General features: G+C 39.7%; 1 protein-coding gene across 4 annotated transcripts in view; it reads left to right on the top strand.

The window, feature by feature from the left end:
- The window catches only part of MESK2 (misexpression suppressor of KSR 2), a 261,034-nt gene that overhangs the window by 18,390 nt on the left and 219,558 nt on the right, over positions 1 to 23,086 (top strand). For 3 of the 4 annotated variants that reach the window (XR_014128807.1, XM_081743532.1, XM_081743531.1), the window contains exon 2: positions 6,065 to 6,272. The exons of the other annotated variant lie outside the window; for it this stretch is intronic. Coding sequence is in view for 2 of the 3 variants with exons in the window: in XM_081743532.1 (XP_081599658.1) it covers positions 6,073 to 6,272 (200 nt within the window). In the remaining variant the exon portion in view is untranslated. The remainder of the gene's footprint in view (positions 1 to 6,064; positions 6,273 to 23,086) is intronic. 4 annotated transcript variants of the gene reach the window in all.

The following is a 23,086-nucleotide window of genomic DNA, read 5'->3' as shown; positions in this document are numbered from 1 at the left end:
GGCTCGAGAGTTTTGAGTTTTTCTTGAACATTGTTCAACTGCTGACAGTACACAGTTGCATTGATGTTCTGACCAGCTGGTAGCAGTTCCGATGCACGATGCCGCGAGCAGTCCACCAAACATACAAGATGACCTTTTCTGGTGCAGTGCGGTTTCGGCTGTTTTGGAACCGGTTCATGGGATACTAATCAATGATGACGGTGTCGTCGAGCTTCGTACAGGACCCACTTCTCATCACATCTCAACACCCTGTCCGGAAATGACTCCTTGCTCAGATGAGACAGCAAAGAAACACAAGTGTCTGCTCCCGTTGCCTTCTGACCCTGAGTCAAATCATGTGGAACCCATCGACTCAACGTGTAGTGCTTCCGAAGTTGATGGATGTGCTGCCGAATGGTTTCTCCACTCACACTGAACTGTAGTCCCAGTTCCTCACATGTCTGGTCACTGTTCCCCTCAATTGCTGCCTGGAGATCTTCATTTTGTACATGCGTTGGTCTTCCGGCACGTGGTGTGCCTTCGATTGTTTCATCATCGTCATTAAACTTGTTAAACCACCGCTGCACTATCCGCGTCGTCACGATACCCTCACCAAAATCCTGGCATATATTCCACCCCGCTGCTGAGGCGTTTGACCCCAGATTGAACACGTACAGCATACATGCCCTTATGACACTGTGGAGGTCCCATATTCACTCAGTTTTTATGCAAGTCCACGGTGCACCTGAACTGCCCCAACCAGGGTATGTTGGATATATCCACACCAACAACTTACCTTCGCCTTATCTCAATTCGCATTCAACTGAGGGCCAATTGAACACAGACCTCCACAAAAGCGACAGAACTTTCTTGCTTACCTTTGTAGTTGAACACTGACTGGGGATCAGAGAACATCCTTGGTGGACATCTAACGAACGATGACTGGTATACATTGTATAATTGTACCAGGGGTGGATCCAGGACGGACTTCTGGGGGTCGGTGGGTTGTAATACCACTACTTAGAGCTACTTTGAAGAACTCCAAACTCTGGAATGGGTTTTATTTATATATAAAATAAGATAGTTTCCTCTTTGGGGGAAGGGCGATCGCCTCCACCCTTGACCCGCCCCTGCATTGTACTGTGTGCTACCAATGTTTTTCCGAAGTATTTGTGTGTTGTGACATACTTCGTTACAAAGAATTTTACTACGTTAATATGTATCTTATATGGCATATGGTATACGAATACTCTATACGGGACCTTTCCTTTTATCTTACCTGCCATATTGTGTACATACCAGCAGAGGGGAAGGCTAGGTTGGGTGCCGCTTTTTCCTTTCTTATTCAAAAAGAAATTGTGCTGCTGCTGTAGGTTAGGATAAAAATGGTATAATACTGGTGTACTTTCCCCCAAAACCCAAGTGAAGTGTGTTAAATTAAATCGTTGTTGTCAGCAGGGTTGGCACGATTATATCAAGTTGGTTTACAAGTTTTTTTCAGAGTCGTTTTGACATCTCATTAACACCATACTACGGGGTTGATTAGCGGATGGTTATCAAAATTGTATTGAGAGTGTCTGATTAGGACGTAGTATTTGACGAAGTTATTCACATCTGAGTAATTAATCTAGAGCAGAGGATAATCTTTCACCCACGGTTTAGCGTGCGACACAAAGTTTCGTATTTCATGTATTTTTATTTTTACAGACTACGCATGCTCTCATCTACTTTTCCGTAGTTACCACATTTATTTTTCTCATCCGATGCATTGGGGTTATAAAGTTAATCATACCCAAATCAACTTTTTAGTTGTACTGAAAGTAGACACTGAATACCAAACAGTGCATCTTCCTTAGTAAAGAGCTAGTATTCCACTAACCAGTTTGTGACCAACTCTCGATTAACGAATTCTCTCTGAATATCGCCCACGATCTTAAACCAGCAAAGCGGGTTATTGATGCTAGTATTAACGGCGCCGGCTTTCCAAAATGTATGTGGCGCATCTCAATGGCGGAGCGCGTTAGGCTATACAGGGTAGACCAAAAGTAGGTATACACATCTGTATTGATCAAGTATAAAATTCTAGTTTATGGGTTTATTTCCTTCGGCTCTTCCGAGCTTAAGATGTAAGTAAAAACACATTAAGAACAAATAATAAAGAAACTAAGTCTACCTGGTGGATACAACAAAAAATTATATAAAATGCAGTAGGGCACTGTATACCTACTTTTGGGGCACCCTGTATGTTTTCAGTGAAGTCTCGATGTTTGATTGATCTATTTGTAGTTAAAATCTTTTATTGACACTGTCATAAAGGGCTGTTGCTGTGATAAAGTAAAATATACCGGTACTATAAGGATAAGTTGGGGCTGCTCTAGCACAGTCGGTAACACGGCTGACTTAAACGAAAGAGAAACAGATGCAAACCCGGGTCGAAACTCGCACCCGCAAGGTTATTTATGTAGGTGCTGGAGCCCCGGAGCATCCACGTAGTCGGCGCGCATGGCGAGTATTATTATAAATAATTAAAAAAAAAGAAACAAGTGTATCGCGGCGTTCAGTAAAATGTTTCTTCAGTGAACAAAAAGTTGGAAATCACTGTTTTACGAAATAACTTATGGAGAATGAATAAAGAAATGAAATCCGAGAAGAACCCCGAGAAAACCCATGCAGGGGAGAATGGAGAGTATCAGAGTTACGGTGTTTGCAAAACGTTGTTACATGAATTTCTAATTGTCTTCAAGGTATTTGGTCTAGTGGTGGTTTGTCCACCTGTAGTAACGGGTTACAACTAAAAATCTGCACAAGATGTGAGATAAGATAAAAGCAACCAAACGACAAATGGAAATTATGTTTTAACGTTTATTTACAGTATATACATAGGCAGAAAAGAAAATGCTAATGACACATTGCAAATGGTCCGTGATCAGCTACAGTCCGCAAACGTGTTGGAATAGACGCACAGGCTGTTTGGACGCCAGTTGGATCAATTTCTTTTAAACATTTGCGTATTTTTCTTTGAAGCTGCTGAACAGTTTTTGCCTTCCAATTATGTTTGTACACCTTGTCACTCAATTGCCCAAAAAAATCTTCGATTGGGCGGCACTAGGGCAAGTTAGTTGGATTTTTGGTTTTGGGCACAAAAGAGATGTTTTGGGACATGAGGTACTCCTGAGCCTTTCTCGCATAATGAGAGCTGGCTTTGTCAGGCCAGAAAATAAAATTATTGTCAGAATGATATTTTCGAATAAAGGGAACTAAGATCTATTGAAGACATTGCTTCACGTACACATCTTGTTTGATTGCTAACCCACTAGGCTTGAAATAAGGCTGCGACACACCTTTGTCCGATACAACTAAATAAAACATCACTTTCCTCTCAAATTTCTGCTTGCCTTTATATTTTATATTGGAAGGAGTGTGTTGCTTGTCTGAGGAATAATAAATGTCATTTCCGGACATTTGGGGTTTAGAAAGGCTAAAATAACTTTCATCATCCAAAACTTACGATTTTCCTTTGCAATTTCTGACCATCCAACGACAATTTGGTTTCACAGTTTTTATTTGCGTGTCTGTGTAAGATGGAGCTTTTTCCTTTTTGCATGCTTTGATTCCCATTGATTTTAATGTTTTAGATATGTATTGTTGTGAACATTTAAATGTTTTTGCTGCGTCGTTCTAACTAATGTTGTCTTTCTTGTCAAACATCTTTTTCAGTCTTTGTTTATTTTTATTCGTCATAATTGCTGTCTTTCGACCACTTCCTGCTTTTCTTTATATTGTTCCGGATTTAAGTATCGCATAAATTGTTCTTTTTGGCACACCTTCAGCAGCAAAGTGTTTCACACAATATGATTTCCCCAATTCGTGATGTTTTTCGTGGAAATTTACAATGCGTGCACGGAGGGCTTCTTCTTTTGACGCCATTTTCTACCAGTTACTTCGCATCTGAAGGAAAGCAAACATAGTGTGAATTAGACAAAGAGTGTACAATCAACATACCAAAGAATAGCGATGACTGTGTCAATAGGTTTTATTTTATGACTCCGCACATTTTGTGCAGATTTTTAGTTGTAACCCGTTACGCGTGTCATCCTCTGGTATCACTTGACCTGGCATTCCCTGCTCGTCCTCTGTTTGAAATATTGAATTTTTCCTTCATTCAACGATAATCTCTCTTACAATCGCTGCTACCAGGTAGTGGTCAGTGTCACAGCTCCTCTGAACAACTGAACATCAATTATGCTAGACGTCTTCTTCTGCCTTCTAAAACGTGATCAGTTTGATTGTATTTTTCAATCTGGTGACGTCTAAGAATATTTATGAATGTCACGATGTGTGGAATTTTGTACTCTTCACGATAAGGTTTCTAGATGTTGTAAAATTCAGGAGTCTAACGCCGTTGTTATTACTTTCCATATGCAGAATTTCGGTTTGAAAATACCCTTTTGCCAAACCTTCGCATTGAAATCTTCTAAGAGAATGTTCATATTGTATCGTGGCAGTTGGTCAAATACACGTTCTATTTCTAGGAAAAATCTATATTTTATATAGGAATGTATAATCACAGTGACAAAAGCTCTGTTCTATGAAGTTAGTTTCGTAAATAACTTCAGAATGGAAGGACAACCTGAGTACAGTTTTCAGTAAATTAAAAAGAATAGAATTTTCTATAAGTTCCAGCCATAGGGGATGGTAAAATTCGTAGTTATCCCGTGGGAGGGTAAAATTCGTGTTTGTTTTTTTTTAACAGTTTTTGGGCTAATTCCCCCCCCCTTGGGGTACACTCATAAAATTTGGTATGTGAAGCAATGAAGTAGGCCACTACATGGCAATATCCTGTAGGTGTACTTGCTTATATGGGACAGTAGGGAGGGGGCAATGTTGGCCAGTTTTTGGAGTTTCAGTTTCGTGATGTAAGTTATGAGGGGCGTAAATAAGACCCCGCATTGCGGGGTGCTCAAGCCATCGAGGGGCCCCCAAATCGTGAGGTGGGACGTAGAGAAGGGGCCCCGCTCTACGCTGTCTGCGGGAGGGCCCCCAAGCCTGTAGTTACGCCACTGTAAATTATGTTTACGACAAATATCAATAGCTTAGCTCGTAATTAAGCTAGAAAGATGATTTGGTACCATTGTATTACTGAGAGATGAAGCTTTCTACCAGTATAAGCTTTCCAATGGTGTATGAATCATCATGACTCTATGGTAATTAGGGTGGTCAGCGAGACCGCCAACGCGAAGGCCTGCAAGAGTCCTTCGAAAATAATACGCAGGGCATTTTTCTAGGAATTTTATTGTGAATTTATTTTATCTCGTTTTGTATTCCAACAATGGCTACCACTTTTCTTTTCTATATTATTGTCACAAAAGTCTGGTCTACATTAGCATCATTTTGTCAGCGTATGATAACTGCAAGGGTTGTCAGGGCCCCTCAGTCATTTTTAAAAAATATTTTTTAAATGATTTTTTGTTTTTCTTCTTGTTCACACAAATATGAAAAGAATTGCACGAATGTTACCCCATTGGAATCTGTGGTCTATAAACTCTTCGACGGTGTATGGATCGTTACTCTGTAATAAAGGGGTCACCAGAGCCCCCAACGTGAGAGTCTACGATTTTGTTAAAGTCCTTGACGGGCGTTTAAAGGTTAAGCAAATTTTTTGATTACCTTGTTGCAAAAGCTTTGATGTTACTAAAATAACTACGTTGTCACCAACCGCATTGTGACGTACAGTTCAATGCAATAGGTACTGCAATTGTGAGCATTGAGTGAAAGAATAAAATGTATTCGTTATAAAACCGCAAGCAACAAAAGATAAGATGGAACATCCAGTTAATCAGCATGGAATGGTAAGTTCAGTTGAGTCTCCACACACTGTTTGTTTTGCGCTTTATTTTTCTTGATTTATTGTGTCTGCATTAAGCTTCATAATGCATAGTTGTTTTGTTTATTCATTTTAATGTAGTGATTTCTTTGTTTTGTTTTTGTTTATTTTTTATGTTGCTTTTGTACCTATTTTGTTTTAATGGTAGCTTGACTTTCTTTTAAGTGTTGCAACCTGTAGTTCTGTTTTTGTTCACCTTAGGCGTGACAATGCCTTCAGGTATAGGAGCATCTTATAGGTCGCTGCCTGATGACGTATACAAGAGTACAACTGTGGCAGAAGCTAAATTTAGCGTCATAGAGTCCGTTAAAAGGGCTTTTAATTTCACGGGACCACCAGGCAGGCGACCTGAAAGTATCGTATTACAAGCAGAGGATAGCTTGGATGTATCGTCCGGAATTGGCAACAGGTAATGTTGGCTTTGTTTGAATTATTTTTACGTTTATATTTTGTGAGCTTGTGTGGGTATAGTCATAGTCGCCATCAGTTGGAAGTCAGTGGAAATTTTCTACAGATTGTGTGTGGCTCTGCATATCTAAGCACATTTTGTGTGGTACGAGGGTGTTTCTAAAAGTTTCGGCCTGATGCCGAAATATCAGGCCACTGGTAACAAGCTGTTCATGGCATGTAGTGCCATCTACGAAGGAAATAATGTATAAGTTTCAACTGTCCAGCTGCGTCTGTTCGTTGGAAATGGTTACTTAAATCAATCGCTGTGCATCGAGCTCATATACAAGTGCTAAATCTAGACTGTAAGGTAGTCTGCTCGAAAACACAGTCTTTCAGTGCAGTCTTGGCGATAATAAGCTTGTGGGCTGGAGCATTGTCATGCAATATGCAAGCTCATTGCACAGCAACTGATTCAAATGATTGGTTTTAATGAACTGACACAGCTATACGGTTGAAACTGATACATTATTTCTTCCACAGATGGCACTATATGTCATACACTGTCATAGCCAATGGCGCGATATTTCAATGTTAACGGGAACGTATTCTATAAAGGCTGAGATATAATAAGTTTTTGGAAGTTAACTTTAGATGAATTTGGTAAACATGCACAGGCAATAAGTATTTCTTTCGTTTGTGTAATGTCTGTGCTTAAAGGTATTTGCCGAGAGAATGTTCATCTTGATTTGTGTAATGTTGAAATGTAGCAGCAGTGGAAGCAATGAAACATCGACACTCTTCTATCATCATCATATTAAGAAATTCGAGATAGTGTATTTCGGTGTGTCTCTTCCCCCAGGCAAATAAGTTTGTAGTGATGGTCGTGTCCGTGAGTTTTCTCGGGGAGTACTCCCGTTTTCTCCCACATTTTTATTCCACCAATTCCATCGTTATTTACTTGGCTTAATCATAGTCCCCCTGAGATTACAGGGCATAATCGTAGGACGTTAAACTAAAAGATATTTTTAATCTCTATTGTGAAGGGTTCCTGGTTCTATTCCTGAAGTTACCGTACGTTTCCTGTCATGCACTTCACGATTTCTGTTCTTTCGCTATTTTTCCCCTAAAGTTTTGTAATAGTTCTTGTACGATCGGTGTCAAAAGTAATCATTACGGTTGTATATACGATTTGCTTCTTGCTAGCTGGGGGCTCCGCCCTCAGATTTCCGCGTTTGCTCGGCCTGCTGTATCGCATCTCTTGGGTATCAGCCTTTGCGTCAAGAGTGAATTTCATGCATTTGCTCTTTAATTACATTTCCTGAATTTGGCGCAGCTGCGGGCTTCGCCCCTCACCCCGCGTTTGCTCGGCCTACGACCTAGCACTTCGTAAACCCACAATTCTACCAAATTTAAAATTTCTTCTCCTGTTTCAACTATCTAAAAGATAAGATTTTGTGTCCCATGAAAACGCCCATTTAAATAAAATGGGGATTTGTTCATCCCCCTTTAGACTCCTTAAGAACTAAAAATATTCACTTTTCGCAATTTTCCTGTCGGTTAGTTCCGGAAGGCTAAGGAGCTTCACTAAGGAGATCCTAAAATTAATGGAGGATGTGAAACGTGTACCTGACTCACTAAAATAAATGTTAGTGCATGCAAGCTACTAATTTCACATTGTGTATTGACAGTAATTGCTTAACGAATGTGGGGGCCGCAATGGCCAAGGGGTAGATCGTTCATTTCTGGTGCGTGAGTTCCTTGGTTCGATCCCAGCTCGCAATAAGTGAAATTTTGTTGTGGACAAACACCGTGTGCGTGGGTTTTCTCGAGGTTCTCCAGTTTTCTCCCACTTTCTTCATTCCACTATTTCATTCATTCTCATCAACACAGTCTCCTTTAGCCTAGCCGGCATATTGTGGGACGTAAAACTCAAACATCATGTCCGTATGTTTTCTCGTGTGTACTCCAGTTTTCTCCGACATTCTCATTCCGCCAATTCTTCTACTGCTATTCAGTTGCTTAATATGCTAAAGTGGTGCGCAAGTGAAAAAAAATCTGAAGCTCTACTTTATATCAGCCATATTGAATTTGGGCAAGCGAATTGCAGATTCGTACTAGTTATCACGGTTTTGATACGAATACTAATCGTGTCTTTGTAACAAACTAGTTCCTTATCATTTAAAGTAGAAACAAGTTTTTTAAGAAAATATTTTTAACAGATATAGAAGGAAAATCAAGAAATAAAATAAAAGAGGTAGTTGCAGTGGAATTGCAAACTGATGTATTGAGATTGAATTCTAGAAAAAGGATTACCATCTTTCCTCATCGGGTGTTGTTCGTTTTATCTTTCACTAACATAATAGGTTATTATTATTTAAAATAAAGAAAACATACAACGGGATTGCATTTGTAGTGTTTAGGCCTTTCTGAGTAGGAGTGCTCTTTCCCTCCCATTCGTTGTTTATGATGAGGCAGCATACTTAGAATCATGGCTTTTAAGATTTGTTCTTTCTGGACAAAAAGGGCGACAGATGATGCCATTGCAAGGCCCTGCTCATGTGTTAAAAAGAATTCAAAGAAACATGGAAGAACGTTTGAGGAAGTGTGTTGAGAATAGTAGGGGAAGTGGGGGCAATATGGTCACCCCCGGTATGTAGCGGTGTTCCTCTGGTGACAGTGAATTGGTACTACTGCACAAGCCGTAGTTAGTGTGGCACGAAGTGTTTAGAAATTGAGAAGTCGCTACCTTCAATAGCGTGTGAAATGAGCGGAGAAGATCATTTTCATGGTACGTCGATATAAGGTACACAGTGAATATTCTACCTGTTGCTTGGAAAAGTAATTACTTGAATAAAACATGGTACACACATAGATAGTGAGAAAGGTTTGGCCTTCAAACAGTCATGCATGATTTCGTTGTGGAAGATGGTGGATAGTAGATAAAGGGTTTTTGAAAGTTATATTGGGATTGGGGCAAAATGGCCCCTTGAAATTGTACAGGGGACCAAAATATGCCTTATCGAACTGAGCAGGGTAATATATTACCCTGTGAATAGTATGAAGTCAGTGCTCCCTATGATTGAGCGTGTTCGAGAAAAAATTTTTGATAGCACCTCTATTCCACTTCGTATTTTCTTTTTCATTTAATTTTATTTTTAGTATTATCTTCGTTTTTATGGTTTTCCGCTCATTGTTTTATAGTTCTACAACTAATTGTTTCATTAACATTTTCAATGAATAAGGAAAATAGCATTTTCTTATCGAAATACAACATAATTTTGGTTAATATGTATATGTTCCAAGGATGGGGCCATTTTGCCCAGGGGTTGGGATAAAATGGCCATTCACAATAGGTCCATTTATTTGCACATGCAACTTGTTTGGTTAAACTTTCACGCCTTACACCTATTCATATTAGTAGTAGAGAGAATAAAGAATATTGTACTGCAAAATCATCGTTTTCCCATTCATAGCAACATTGCTATTTCAGTTTCAACGTTAAGGTGTCCATCATTCCCCCACCTCCCCTATAAGACAAGCGGGCCATATTTTGTGTAGTGTGAATGTGTTTCTTCTTCAATTTGTTCCAGACTTTATGGCTATTCTGTACTGTAAACATAGCTGAACGTAATTTCTAGAAAACTTGAGTGCTCAGCGTAGCAATGAACGCTTCAGTTGTAGCAGATAGTGTGTCGTGTAGCAATAAATAAAGAACTGTCGAAGTATTTTTAAGCATGCAAACCAGAATTAAGTGTAATATAAACTCAAGGACATTTCCGAGCGTAATTTTATGTGGAAAAGAAAATTGTGTTCCAAATGGCTTCTGATTCACGTTATTACTGGTCGTGGGAATTACGAGCGGTTTTTCTTCAGGAGTTTTCTTCATACAATCTGCAGGAGAACTATGAGTACGATGTCAAAGGTGGCCGTTTTAAGCCTAATTCAGACATAGGTTGCCGTGTCGCTACTGGTTTCTAACCCTTTTAGAATTTATAGTATCTATAGTTACTATGGCGTAGTATTGTCTTGGACCGTTTATTTAGGCTCTATAGCAGGCATTTAAGCCGGGTTTTTGTTATTGGTTAAATCAAGGATAAGCCACAAAAAAACACCCCAGGTGCGTTTTGGGAATGGATGGTCAACTTGGCGGCGCCAAGTAGGGCGGAGGGGCGTGACTTTTTTCTTAAGACAGATTATATATATATATATCGCGCCTTTAGTTTTCAAGATATCAGATTGAAACTTTGCATACTAATTGTCTGCACCTTTGAGATTTTTTTGAGATCCCTACGCGAACTCTGGCCCAAGACCGAGGAGCGCAACTATTCCGAAGGGGTGATTCTTTCAAAAAAAAAAAAAAGAATATCCATTTTTTTCTCGATTTTTGCGGTTCAGGTGTGTGATAGGAAAACGTAAGTAGTACCGCTGGAAAGAGCTCGTCATACTAAAGAAAATGGCGTTTAAACCATGATTCTAGGTCAAATAGTGATGACGCAGTAAACATATATAATGGGCCACCTTCAGACTTTCAAAAAAGAAAAAATTTCGCCCTTAGTTTTCAAGATACAATGTTGAAATTATACACACGTATTGTGCACATAAGTACGTAATTTTCAAGAAAAAAAAATCAGATCCCTATGTGAACCCAATCCCGGGCCAGAAGAGCGCAAAGATTTTGAATTTTTTAAAAAAAATCTTCTGGTTTTTCCCAGTTTTCCCGGTTTTGGTATATAATACGGATAAGTAAGTGGTACGGTTGAAAAAGATGCTATATCCTAAAAAGAAACAAAACGAGGTCCTTCGATAAGTAGTAAGAAAGCAGTAGCTGCGTGAGTGAAAGTCTAAAATTTACCTCAAAAAGTGGAAATCCTAAAAAGGTTAAACCATTTCTGAAAATTAATTGGGAAGACATTATTAAATGTCCTGGCCAACTTCGTGCCGATTCGAGTACTTCGAGGAAAGCCAAAGGATTGCGGCCGTAGAGTCGCAACCGGGGTTTTTCTCTTCAAGGCGGTGTTGTCAGGACAAAGCAAGGGAGCGGCATAGTACGTCATATGAGAATTAAGAAAGTCAACCCAATTAATTTTTAGTGCTGAAGTCTGGAAACTTCGTGGACTACGGCACGGTATATTAATAGGATCTTAGCTACCATTCATCCAGGAGATTTCTGCATGTTTGCACAAGTTCAGGGGTTAAGAGTCAATATACTGACGTCATTATAGATTCGGATTTCTGTGTTGTGACAAGCAGAAAGCAGTTCATGTTGATCTCAATATAATGAAATGAGAGTTCGACAATGCAGGTAACTTAACTGTGGTAATTATAGATTTAGGTAGCACTTCCTCGATTGTGGCCGACCAGATAGCTTTGAGTGATATGAAAAAATCCTTGAATTTAACGTGCCATGTTTGTGCCTGTTAGACTAAGGGAGACGACGATTAAAGTAAGTGAATGATGATGGAAGAATTTGTGGAATGAGAAAGTGGGAGGAAACGGGTGTGCCCCAAGAAAACTCACGAGCACCTATGTCCACCACAAATTTGCCTGGCCGAAAATCGAACCAGGGACCCCCATGCACCAGAGGTAAGCGTTCTAGCACTGAGCCACCGTGCCCCCTTTGGGTGATTTGTAATCAGCACATTACTTACTCCGCAGTTTGAGTAGTTTCCAAATTTCACGATATTAGGTCAAGAACAAGCTCGTGCCTTTGGGTGGCCAAGGGGCTTCAACCTCCCCTATGACCGGCCCCCTGAAATCTTTGTTAGTATGTACAGATAAATGTAAGGAACTAAAGTTAGTCCCATCCAGAAAAGTAATGTCGGGCACTCATGTCTTAAGTGTTCTGGCTATGGCCCTGGTCAACACCAAAATATTTGTTCACTCCTCTGGGAATAGAACATGGAACCACTGTTAGCACTGAAGGCACGTACTGACATGAATATGCGTCTTGGCTATATCAAATGTACCCAAAGGAAATAATGATATACCCTGTCTGGCCAAAAATATCCAGACACTCACTGATATGAAGTCGGAGAGTCCTGAGGTAGATGTTAATAAGGTGTTGGTTCCGCTTTTGCATCTATGACAGCCGGCACACGTCTAGGGAGACTTTCCACCGGTTTTTGATATGTGGCAATAGAAATGACGTCCGGGCATCCATCAGTGTTGAAGTGATTTCTTGCAGGGAAGATGGTCGTCTTGGCTACGTAATTTGCGTTCCAACTAGTCCCAAAGAGTCTGAATGGGATTGAGAATGGAGCTATGAGAGGGCCAGTCCAGTTTTTGAATGCCCATTTCGTCAAACCATGTCTGTATAAGTCTCGATATGTGACTGAGGGAGTTATTCTACTGAAAGAAAAATGGGCCTTACCCAAAATATTGCCATAGAATTGGGAGAGCAGCATTGTCCAGAATGTCCAGATACTTCTTCGAGTCCATGTTTCCCACAACACGAACTAAGGGACCCAGTCCAAACCATGAAAAACACCCCCTCACCATGACGCTGCCACCACCAAACTTCGCAGTCGGCACAAAGCAGTTATTGCAGAGGAGCTCTCCAGGCATCCGCCACACCGAGACCGTCCATCAGACTGCCAGATTGTATACCGGGATTCGTCACTCCACAGAACACGTTTCCACATGTCCAACGCCCAACGTTGGTGAGCTTTGCACCATTGCAGTCGACGCTTCTCATTTTGGGGACTGATATTCGGCTTGTGCGTGGCTGCACAACCATGAAATCCCAGGTTTTTCCCTCGCGACGAACAGTCCTGCTGCTAGCAGTAACGTCCGATGCACTTTGAAACTCCTGTGTGATTTCTACCAACGAGGACTTTCGAATTTGTTTCACTACACGTTTGAGCGTTCTTTGGCTGCGTTCAGTAAGTATTTTCGGCTTGCCACTTCGTTTGTCGGTTGTTTCGTTGCCTCGACATTTCCACTTGATAATTACATCCCCCGCAGTGGATTTCGTCCTCTGTAGCATTGTCCGCAATTTGACGAACAGATTTCCCACTACGATGGCATCCCACTCTCACGCCACAATCAAAGTTGCTGAGTTCCGTAGACTTACTGATTGTAGCACGATTGCATCAATTTGACCTCCCACACTACTCCTGATACTGTTCTTGCTTTCAGTGACGCACTACTTGACGTCACCGGCCTGATCCACTTCTTCGGAGGGGTGTCCGGATACTTTTGGCCACATAGGGTATATAAATTATTATAAAAGAAATGTTTGTGGTCAGGGGCGGTCTGGCATCCCTGGAGGCCCTCAGCTAGGGGGCCCCTTCATAAAAATGCCCACTTGTCTATATTGTTGAATTTTATTATTATTGGCCCATTTAAGTGAAGTTACGAACCACATTATTTATATGAATTTTATTTTAATAGCAAACCTCTACAGTAGGCTTACATTTTCTAATTACATAAATTCTACCATAATATTATTTTAACAAATTTTCATTACCTTGATCAATGCTATAAGTAACGAATAAATACTAATAGGAATACTTTATATTTTTAGTACGTTATTACATGAAACAACAAAATCCTATAAAATAAAATGAATACAGTGTGTTTCAAAACAACACTGACAACGTTTGGGAAGTGATTCCTGACACCAAGATAAGACAAAAAGCATAGACCGACCTAAGTGCACAAATGATTCTTTTCGGAGTTATAGGATGTTGGAAACATGAAAAAATGAACTTTAAAGGTCCATAGCTTTAAAACGATGTGACCTATCGTAGTCAGATCAAGACTTCACTTTGAAACTGACATGTGCGCTATCCAAAAATACATGTTTCAAAATCCTAAGGTACTCTCGCAACAATTTTTTTTGGAGGCAGTTTGGGGCTACGGTCATATAATTTGAAGTACTCACCAACTATCTGTATAAAATTGTTGAGGAAGCACCTTAGGATTCTCAAACATGAATATTTGGATAGGGCATATACTAGTTCCTAAATGAAGTCTTGACCGGACTACAGTTGGTCCCATATAATATACTAGCCTTTGGCTAGCTGGGAGCTTCGCCCGCAGACTCCCGAATTTGCTCGGCCTACGGCCTCGCATTTCTTATTTATCGGCCTTTGCATCAACAATGAATTTCGTGAACTTGTTTTTCATATTTCCTGAATTTACCCATCCGAGGGCTTTGCACACACTGTCTTTGGTCGGCTTACGGCCTCGCACCTCTTGAACCCACAATTCTACTGTTTCTTCTCCTATTTCAATAGCTAAAAGATAAGATTTTGTATCCCAAGAAATCGTCCATTTAATTAGCATGGGAATTCCTTTATCCCCCTTCATACCCCTAAAAATAATAAAAATATTCATTTTTGGCAATTTTCCTGTCGGTTAGTCCTGGAAAGCTAGAATCATGTCAAATTTAATCATTCTAATCCTGCAGGAAGTACCTGAACATTTTGGGGTGTAAAAGACCTCCCATATAAATAACATGGGAAAGATTTTTTAGTTCCCCATAAAACCACTCTACGATTGGAAATTTTTATTTCTGATGATTCACTTAGGTAAGGCTAGCAAAAACGTACAAGCATAACGAATTTAAAGATTTTTTTTCTTTAAATTCCAATTCTAAGTACCTAAAACATGAGATTATATGTGCAAAAAATGGCCCATTTAAATAACACGGGGAAATTCTTCATCTCCTCCTTAGACCCCCTAAAAATTAAAAATATTCACTTTTGACAAATTTCCTGTGGTTTTGTCCCTAAAAGCTACAATCATGTCAAATTTAATGATTGTAGCCTTGCAGGAAGCACTCAATAATTTGGGGTGTGTGAAAGGTGTCCCATATAAATAACATGGGAACGATTTTTCAGTTCCTACACCGTGTGCGTGGGTTTCCTCGGGGCTCTCCCTTTTCCTCCCACTTTCAGCCTAACCGGCATAACCGTGGGACGTAAAACTCAAAGATTTCATTTCTTTTTTATTTTTTCAGTTCCCTATGAAACCACTCTAAAGTTGGAATGTTTTAATTTACTGATTTACTTAGGCAGTGCTAACGAAAATGTACAAGCATACCGAATTTAAAGTTTTTATTCCAATTCTAAGTACCTAAAAATGAGATTATAGGTCCGAAAATAGACCCATTTAAATAACATGGGGAAATTATTCATCCCCTTTTTACACCCCCTAAAAATTAAAAGTATTCACTTTTGGCAATTTTCCTGTCGGATAGTTCCGGAAAGCTACAATAATTCCAAATTTAATCATTGTATCCCTACAAGAAGCGCTCAATAATTTGTCAGCTTATGTAGTTTTATATATATACAGGGTTGTCATAAAGTATGGACGGATTTAATTCGCTTATAATTTACATAAAATGCTCATATTGAAATCAAATAAAGTGCAAACGGTAGCGGAAGGATTAAATTTTTACCTGTAATCTGCACCAGCTCAGTTCATTCACCGCCACACCTCCAATTGGGAGCCATTTACGTCCACACATTCGCGTAGGCGGCGCTGGAATCCACTCACAGCGTTCCGCCGTGTTTGATCCGAAATGGCAGCCACAGACGCCCTGATTTTGTCTTTAAGTTCTCCAAACCACTTGGCTTTTTTGCATAAACTTCCGTTTTCACATGACCCCAAATCCAGAAGTCGCAGGGGGTAAGGTCGGGTGATCTTGGCGGCCAAGCGGTCGGGCCAACGCGGCCAATCCATCGGTTAGGGCATTTCTCGTCAAGGAACTGTCTCACCTTGATTGCATAGTGAGGGGGTGCCCCATCCTGTTGGAACACGATGTCGTTCTGGATTCCACGTGCCTCTAGTTCCGGAATGAGGTATTTCTGCAACATATCCAGGTACGAATCTCCATTCACGGTCTCCTCTTCAAAAAAGAACGGTCCAATCAGATGATCATAGGACACAGCGCACCAAACGTTCACTTTAGGGCTATCTCTCTCATGTGTCTCAAATTCCTTTGGGTTTTCCTTGCCCCAAACGCGACAGTTGTGTCGGTTAACCTTCCCGGAGACATGGAAGGTTGCCTCATCTGAGAACATGATGGCTGAAAGGAGAACGTCGCCATGTTCCAAATGCTTGAGCATGGCGTCACAGAAGTTGAACCGGATGTCCAAATCTTCATCATGCAGATCCTGGACTATCTTGATTTTGTAACCTTTGGCCTTGATCGTCTTCTTGGCTATCTTAAACACGGTTGTCTGTGGAACTCCGAGTTCCATGGACCGTCTAGGAATCGACTTCTGTGGGCTGTTGATGATGCTTTCCCTTACCCTGCTCACTGTTGCAGGCGATGTTGGCGGCCTCCCACTTCGAGGACGGTCCAGGACTCTTCCTGTCTCCGAGAACTTAGCATGCCACTTTTGGATTGCACTCTCAGTCGGTGCCGGCTTTTTGAACTCTTTGGTGAACTTTCGACACACCAGAATTGGTGATTTTAGTTCTGCATACCACAGGACACATTGAGCTTTCTCTTTCACCGACGCCATCTTTAATACGGTTAAAAAAATAGTCTTCTCAGAGGAGTTTTTCATTTATTTATTTCTTTAAAAGACACACACACCAATACAGCTTACAACTTACTTTTAACAGTCAACATTGAAACAACAATGGATGGAATTTGGTAAGAAACTGACCCTTGCCCTCCCTCTCCCTCTCTCAACGTGTTCAGAGTTGCCGCTTATCTAACAGTGTTGCCAACTAAAAATTTAATCCTTCCGCTACCGTTTGCACTTTATTTGATTTCATTATGACCATTTTTATGAAAATTATAAGCAAATGAAATCCGTCCAGACTTTATGAAAACCCTGTATATATATATATATATATATATATATATATATATATATATAGAGAGAGAGAGAGAGAGAGAGAATATAACTGTATTCTGTGAGAAGTGCCTCGGATACTTATAATGAAAATTCCACTGACTTCCTGTGGTGTAAGTGCATAGTGTTTGGTGGTGGATAAGGTATTTAGTGGTGGACTAATCTTGTATTTTTTTAAAAAAAAAACACTAATATAACGTGGTATTTTGAAGGTGCATAACGATTTGTGTTTCTATGATAATGTTACATAGTTTGCTGATGGAGGCAGTGCTTTCAAGCTTTAGTGTTGATTTTAACAGTGTGAGTCTTTTGTGATTTTTTTTGTGTGTGAAGTCCCTGGTAGCATTACAGAACTGTTTCACGCTAAATAATTTAGAACTGAAATTGATAGCTATTGGTATTCTTTTTCTCGGGTATCACAGTTTCTTTATTCTACTATAGTTTTTTACCCTACTCTCGGGAACCGATTTATTTGAGGAAGATTCTTCCTTTTAGGCCAGTACGAGGGAACATGATAAGAAATGTAATTTCAGGTGTGCTTAAGTTCAGTGATATTTACACCTTACACAGTGGCGTAACTAAAGGCGTGGGGGCCTTCCCGCAAACAGCATGAATTGGGGCCCCTTCTCTACGTCCCATTTCATGATTTGGGGCCCCCTGCAATGCTTGGTCTGCGGGGCACTTATTTACGCCCCTGACCTTATACATAGAATGCAAACACACAATGGTTGAGAGGTCACAATTCATAACTTGGACAATTTTTTTGAAGGATCCGATTTAAGCAGTTGCCGTTAAAGTATAATGCTCCTCTGACCATGCAATTCCGGATAAGTTAAATCTGTTTTCCCGGAAACGAGAAAACCAATCTCTTGTCGTACTTCCAGCAATACCATTAGCTCCGTACACACGACAAACTGTTTCTGCGCTTGTGCTGCATTTGACCCTCGGTTAAAGTCAGAGTAGAATAATAGTCCTCCATGCTATCTAGTGGCTACTGCGTATGCCTCTGGTGCATGTGGTCCTGTGTTCAATCCCCGATGAGGGAGCACAAAATATTAAGTTTACAGTCATTCACTTTCATCGATATGTCGTCTCTCTGTCCTAAAGGGCATAATTGTCGGACGTTAAACTTAAAAAGAAAAAGTTTAAAGAGCATAATGTGACTGAAATGCTGAGTTTTGTCCACCACTTGACACTCCACGTTGTTTCGACTTCAAATACTTATGTAAGTTGTGTGCAAAGATAGAATACGCAATTTTCACTAACATTAAACAAACTAGTGCAAAATAATTAATAACAACGAAATAACAGGCAAAGGAACCTTGACAACGTATTGTTGCCATTCTACAGGGTGTTTCACAACAACACCGACAACGTTTGGGAGGTGATTCCTGACACCAAGATAAAGCGAAAAGTATAGACCAACCTGGGTGCACAAATGCTTCCTTTCGGAGTTATAAGCTGCCGAAAACATAAAAAAATGAACTTTAGAGGTCCATAGCTCCGAAACTATGTGATCTACCGTAGTCGGGCCAAGACTTCATTTACTAACTAGTATGTGCCCTATCCAAAAATACATGTTTCAGAATCCTAAGGTGCTTCCTCAACAATTTTTATAGAAGTAGTTGGTGAGTACTTCACATTGTATGCCCGTACCAAAACTCCCTCTATAAAAATTGATGTGTAAGTACCGCAGGATTCTGAAACATGTATTTTTGGATAGGGCACATACTAGTTCCTAAGTGAAGTCTTGACTCGACTACGGTATGTCCCATAGTTTTGGAGCTATGGACCTCTAAAGTTCATTTTTTTATGTTTTCGGCAGCTTATAACTCCGAAAGGAAGCATTTGTGCACCCAGGTTGGTCTATACTTTTCGCTTTATCTTGGTGTCAGGAATCACCTCCCAAACGTTGTCGGTGTTGTTTTGAAACACCCCGTCTACACAAAATTCTACGAGCTTATGCACCGACAAATATATATATATATAATATGGTTTAACGAATTTCATTCCGATGTTTTCTCACGTTTGTTTTCGGGCACAGTGTGTAAAAAAGAAAAATATCGTAACAATGTTATTAAGAAGACTCAAGTTCGTATACTAATTTGATGAATCAGTAGCAAATACGCCCATTTACCACAATGATGGTTATTATTTTGCGAATCCCTTGGTGTGTTTCTCCCATTTGGATTATGCTCTTCATGCCATCTTGTCTTGTAATTCATTCATTTATTATTCTCTGGCAACTTCGAACTTGCATTACCAATAATTCAAAATTTCAAGGGAGCTGTTCAGTTAAGAGTTTTTCTTGAAGGTTGAGTGTTCGTACCTTCAGGGTAGGAAAACGCTCTTGCCGTGTTATTCCGTTGGAAATAGATTTGTGTTCAAGCCGACGGAAGGAAGCCACATTTTTCACGTGTGTTCCATTACATCTGGGACTTTTGTCCAAACTTTACACTGCCGGAATTAAAGCGCAGTTTCGATGTGTATTTCTTTGGAAATGAGATTTGTGTTGGAGCCGTAATTTCAGGAAAAGAAGACGCACTTTCTGTGTGTGTTCCATTTGAGATGGGTTCTTTTATTCCGATGGAGGGAAGCAGCACTTTCCATGTGTATTCTGTTGCTGTTCTTGTTCAGGCTGTAGCTACAGGGAAGGAAATCTCACCTTTAATAAGGCGTGTTCCGGGATACTTGGCCTCCGGAAGGAACAGCACATTACCCTTATGTATTCCACTCTAACTTTGGACCTTCTCGAAGATTTTTAGACTTCTGAGGCACTCAGGATTGAGTGACAGGTAACATGTCTCGCTAATGGTGTGATACGAGGCTTGCTGGTAGAGAACAGTTTCGAGGATCTTTGGCAAATTATCGTGCATTGATTTTTGCAGTCTTGAGGGTTTGCTAGTGCTTTGGGATGTGTTCTACATAGTAACGAAGATATAACTCGTCCATATAAATAAAATCTTCTATTTAAGTCGTATTTTAAATTTAAATGCTGTCTCGTGTAGTCGTGCAAAAGAAGCATGATTCATCATAATGCTTTTAGGAGATTAGGTGTGTTGTGATTAGTGTATTGAATTACGTCTTATCAAGTGTTTGTGGTTTATTTAACCTTCCACCCAATGGTGTGTTTCATGACTTCATCTAGTATTGTATGTTTCAAGGGAATTTGTTGATAATATTGAACAATTGCGAAACCTCGTACCCGATTTTTCTGGGTGGTTGAAATATAATCGCAACTAGAGACTGATGTTTATTTCATGGCCATGTAGTGCCCTGATGAGTGATTTGGAGCGTCATATCCAAGGATCTTATAAAATAGAGGATCTTACAAAATCTTGAAGCCATACGTCACAGTTTTGCCACCCCTACTCTGCTCATTCCGCCCAATAACATCGCAATGTTTTGAGCCAACAATCATGGCGGAAACGAAAGAAACCAATCAGACAATGGTGAAAACGAGAGTAGCCAATCAGACTTGCCGATGCTCAGTTGCTTTTTGGCTTCATTAATTTAATAGGATGAAGATACATATAGGCAAATCATCTATTTTATAACATTCTTGGTCATATCCCGAGTGCTTTTAATACGAGTGAAGTCAGATTTTGCGTAAGAACTTCGTCAAAATGGAGAAAGAAAAAAATCGCATTTGTGCTATGTTATAGTAGCCACGACGACTCGCGAAGCCTGGGCTGTACACCAATAAGAGAATTGTTTGCATCACATGTAATACATCGGAAGAGTTTGGTATGGTTCGTGGAGCTGCCTTCCGAACGCACACTTGAGAAAATGTCAGAAGTTCACCATCAATGTTGCCAGACTTGGAAGATATGATGAATGAGCAGTAAAAAGCAGCACTTAAAGAACTGTCACACGATCTGTAGCAATTATTCAAATTAAACGGTAGTAACAAGGGCGCCCATGTTGCGGTTTCCAAGGGAGGCAAGCAGGATGGATTGATCTAAATCAGTCTGATTTAAATCACGATTTTAATCAAGATTTAAATTACTTGATTTTTTAAAATAAAAAGCGTTGATTTAAATCAAATTCCGAAATAAATTAATTTAAAGTGAAGATAAGTAAAATCCCGTTTCTGTTCTATTATTTCGATTATGGAAGATGATAATCATAATACAATGAGACTCGAATGTATGTAAGCGCAATATGAAAACGAGTATCATGCAGAAGATGATTAGGGAAAATCCAGTTTTGAACGGGTAACGGGTGAATCCTACTTCCTTCTCTTCGTAACATACGGTTTTTAAATCGTTAACTATTCCAACAAGGAATTCACCATGGACATTTAAGACGAAAATTCTTTTGTGTCCACGTCTATTTCTTTGTTTCCAGGTAATAGGGGCGTATTTAGAGGGGTCCGATCCCCTCTCGGAAACAAAATAAAAATAAAATATAAACAATTAAAACTAGTCAAAGTTTATGTACTAAATACATAGAAGTTCCTCGGAATCGTAGTACGGCAAATTTTGGATGCGTTAAAATATCAAATAATACTTTTGATAAAGTGAAAATACTTTCAAATATCTAGGATAAATATTAACAGACGAAAACGATATTTACGAAGGAAATAAATGTCAACTGAAAGCAGGGAATTCGTGTTATTATTCAGTTCAAAATCTCTTGTCGTCGCGAATTCTGTCGAGGAATTTGAAGCTTAAAATACATAAAACGGTAATCATGTCTGTTGTTCTGTATGGTTGCGAAGTATGGTCGCTTACTATGAGGGAAGAACTTAGACGGAAAGTATTTGAGGATAAGATCCTGAGACGGACCCAAGAGGTACGAGAATGGCGGAAACTTCATAACGAGAAATTACATAATTTATACGGTGTACCAAACATTGTTGGGGTCATCTAGTCTAGGAGACTCAGGTGGGCAGGTCATGTAGCCAGGAAGGAAGCAAGTAGGAACACTTTCCAAGTCTTAAGTGGGAAACCAATGGAAAAAGACCATTAGGAAGATCTAGACACGGATGGGAGGACAATATTAAGATTGATTTCGCAGAAATAGGAATACAAAGTAGAAACTGGATCCAGTTAGCTAAGGATAGAAGTCAATGGAGAGCTTTTGTGAATGTGGCATTGAACCTCCGGGTTCCATAGGCCATAGAGTTAGTTACTTAATTTCAGGCGAAGTTTATGTACTTTATATGTATTTCGTGCCGCTAGCTAGTTCCGAGCATTTAAAAATATGTCCCTGCCAAATGTCAGTAACTTTAGTGAAAAGAAAAGTGTCATGGTGATAAATGTTGCTGTACTTTTTCTTTATGCTTAAAAACATTGTTTGGGATTGAAATAGGTTAGCGATTAGGAATTAATTCAAAATTCAACCCCAATACTGTCACTTAAATGGCATAATTGACATTTAATACTAATTCCTAATGTTTCTTCTTCAGTTCGCGACTTGTATTATACGAGGAGAAAGATTTGATTTAAATCAAAAAGATCAACAAAAATGATTTTTTTTTTTAAATCATGATTTTTTCCACCCTGGTGGGCAAGTATAAGCGACGTTTCAAATATAGTTTCGAATTTTGCTGTAACTAATGTAAAAATTATATTGGTTTTCGATATTCTGAAGTACAATTTCCTCTAGGAGGGGCAAGCGCCCCACCTTGCCCTCTGATGGGCGCCCTTGGGTAGTAATAATAATAGTAAAAATATGAAACGACGACAACAAAAATAAACAAAACAGACGCAAAAATAAACAACTTAGTGGCAATCCGACACATTGTATTCTCAGGAGACGTTCTACGTATAGCGCGAAAGACGATACTGGCAGAATTTCCTGGATGCGGGTTGACGACCCTGACACATACTTGCATTCTATTTGGGCTGTGAAATTGGTAGACTTAGGTCATGCTTCACGACTCATTGCAATCACTATAGTGTTCTGGCAAGGAATGACAATTGAAATCCCCGCTCCTGCCACTACACAGAAAAAAAAAAGTGAATTTGGACCGTGCTGCTCTTCTTAAAACAATGAAGTAATTGGTTTA

The sequence above is a fragment of the Thermobia domestica genome, chromosome 17 (genome assembly GCF_964235325.1).
Source record: "Thermobia domestica chromosome 17, izTheDome1.hap1.1, whole genome shotgun sequence".
NCBI lineage: Eukaryota > Metazoa > Arthropoda > Insecta > Zygentoma > Lepismatidae > Thermobia > Thermobia domestica.
The sequence above is the reverse complement of the archived record's forward strand: the minus strand, read 5'-3'. Positions and strand labels throughout refer to the sequence as shown.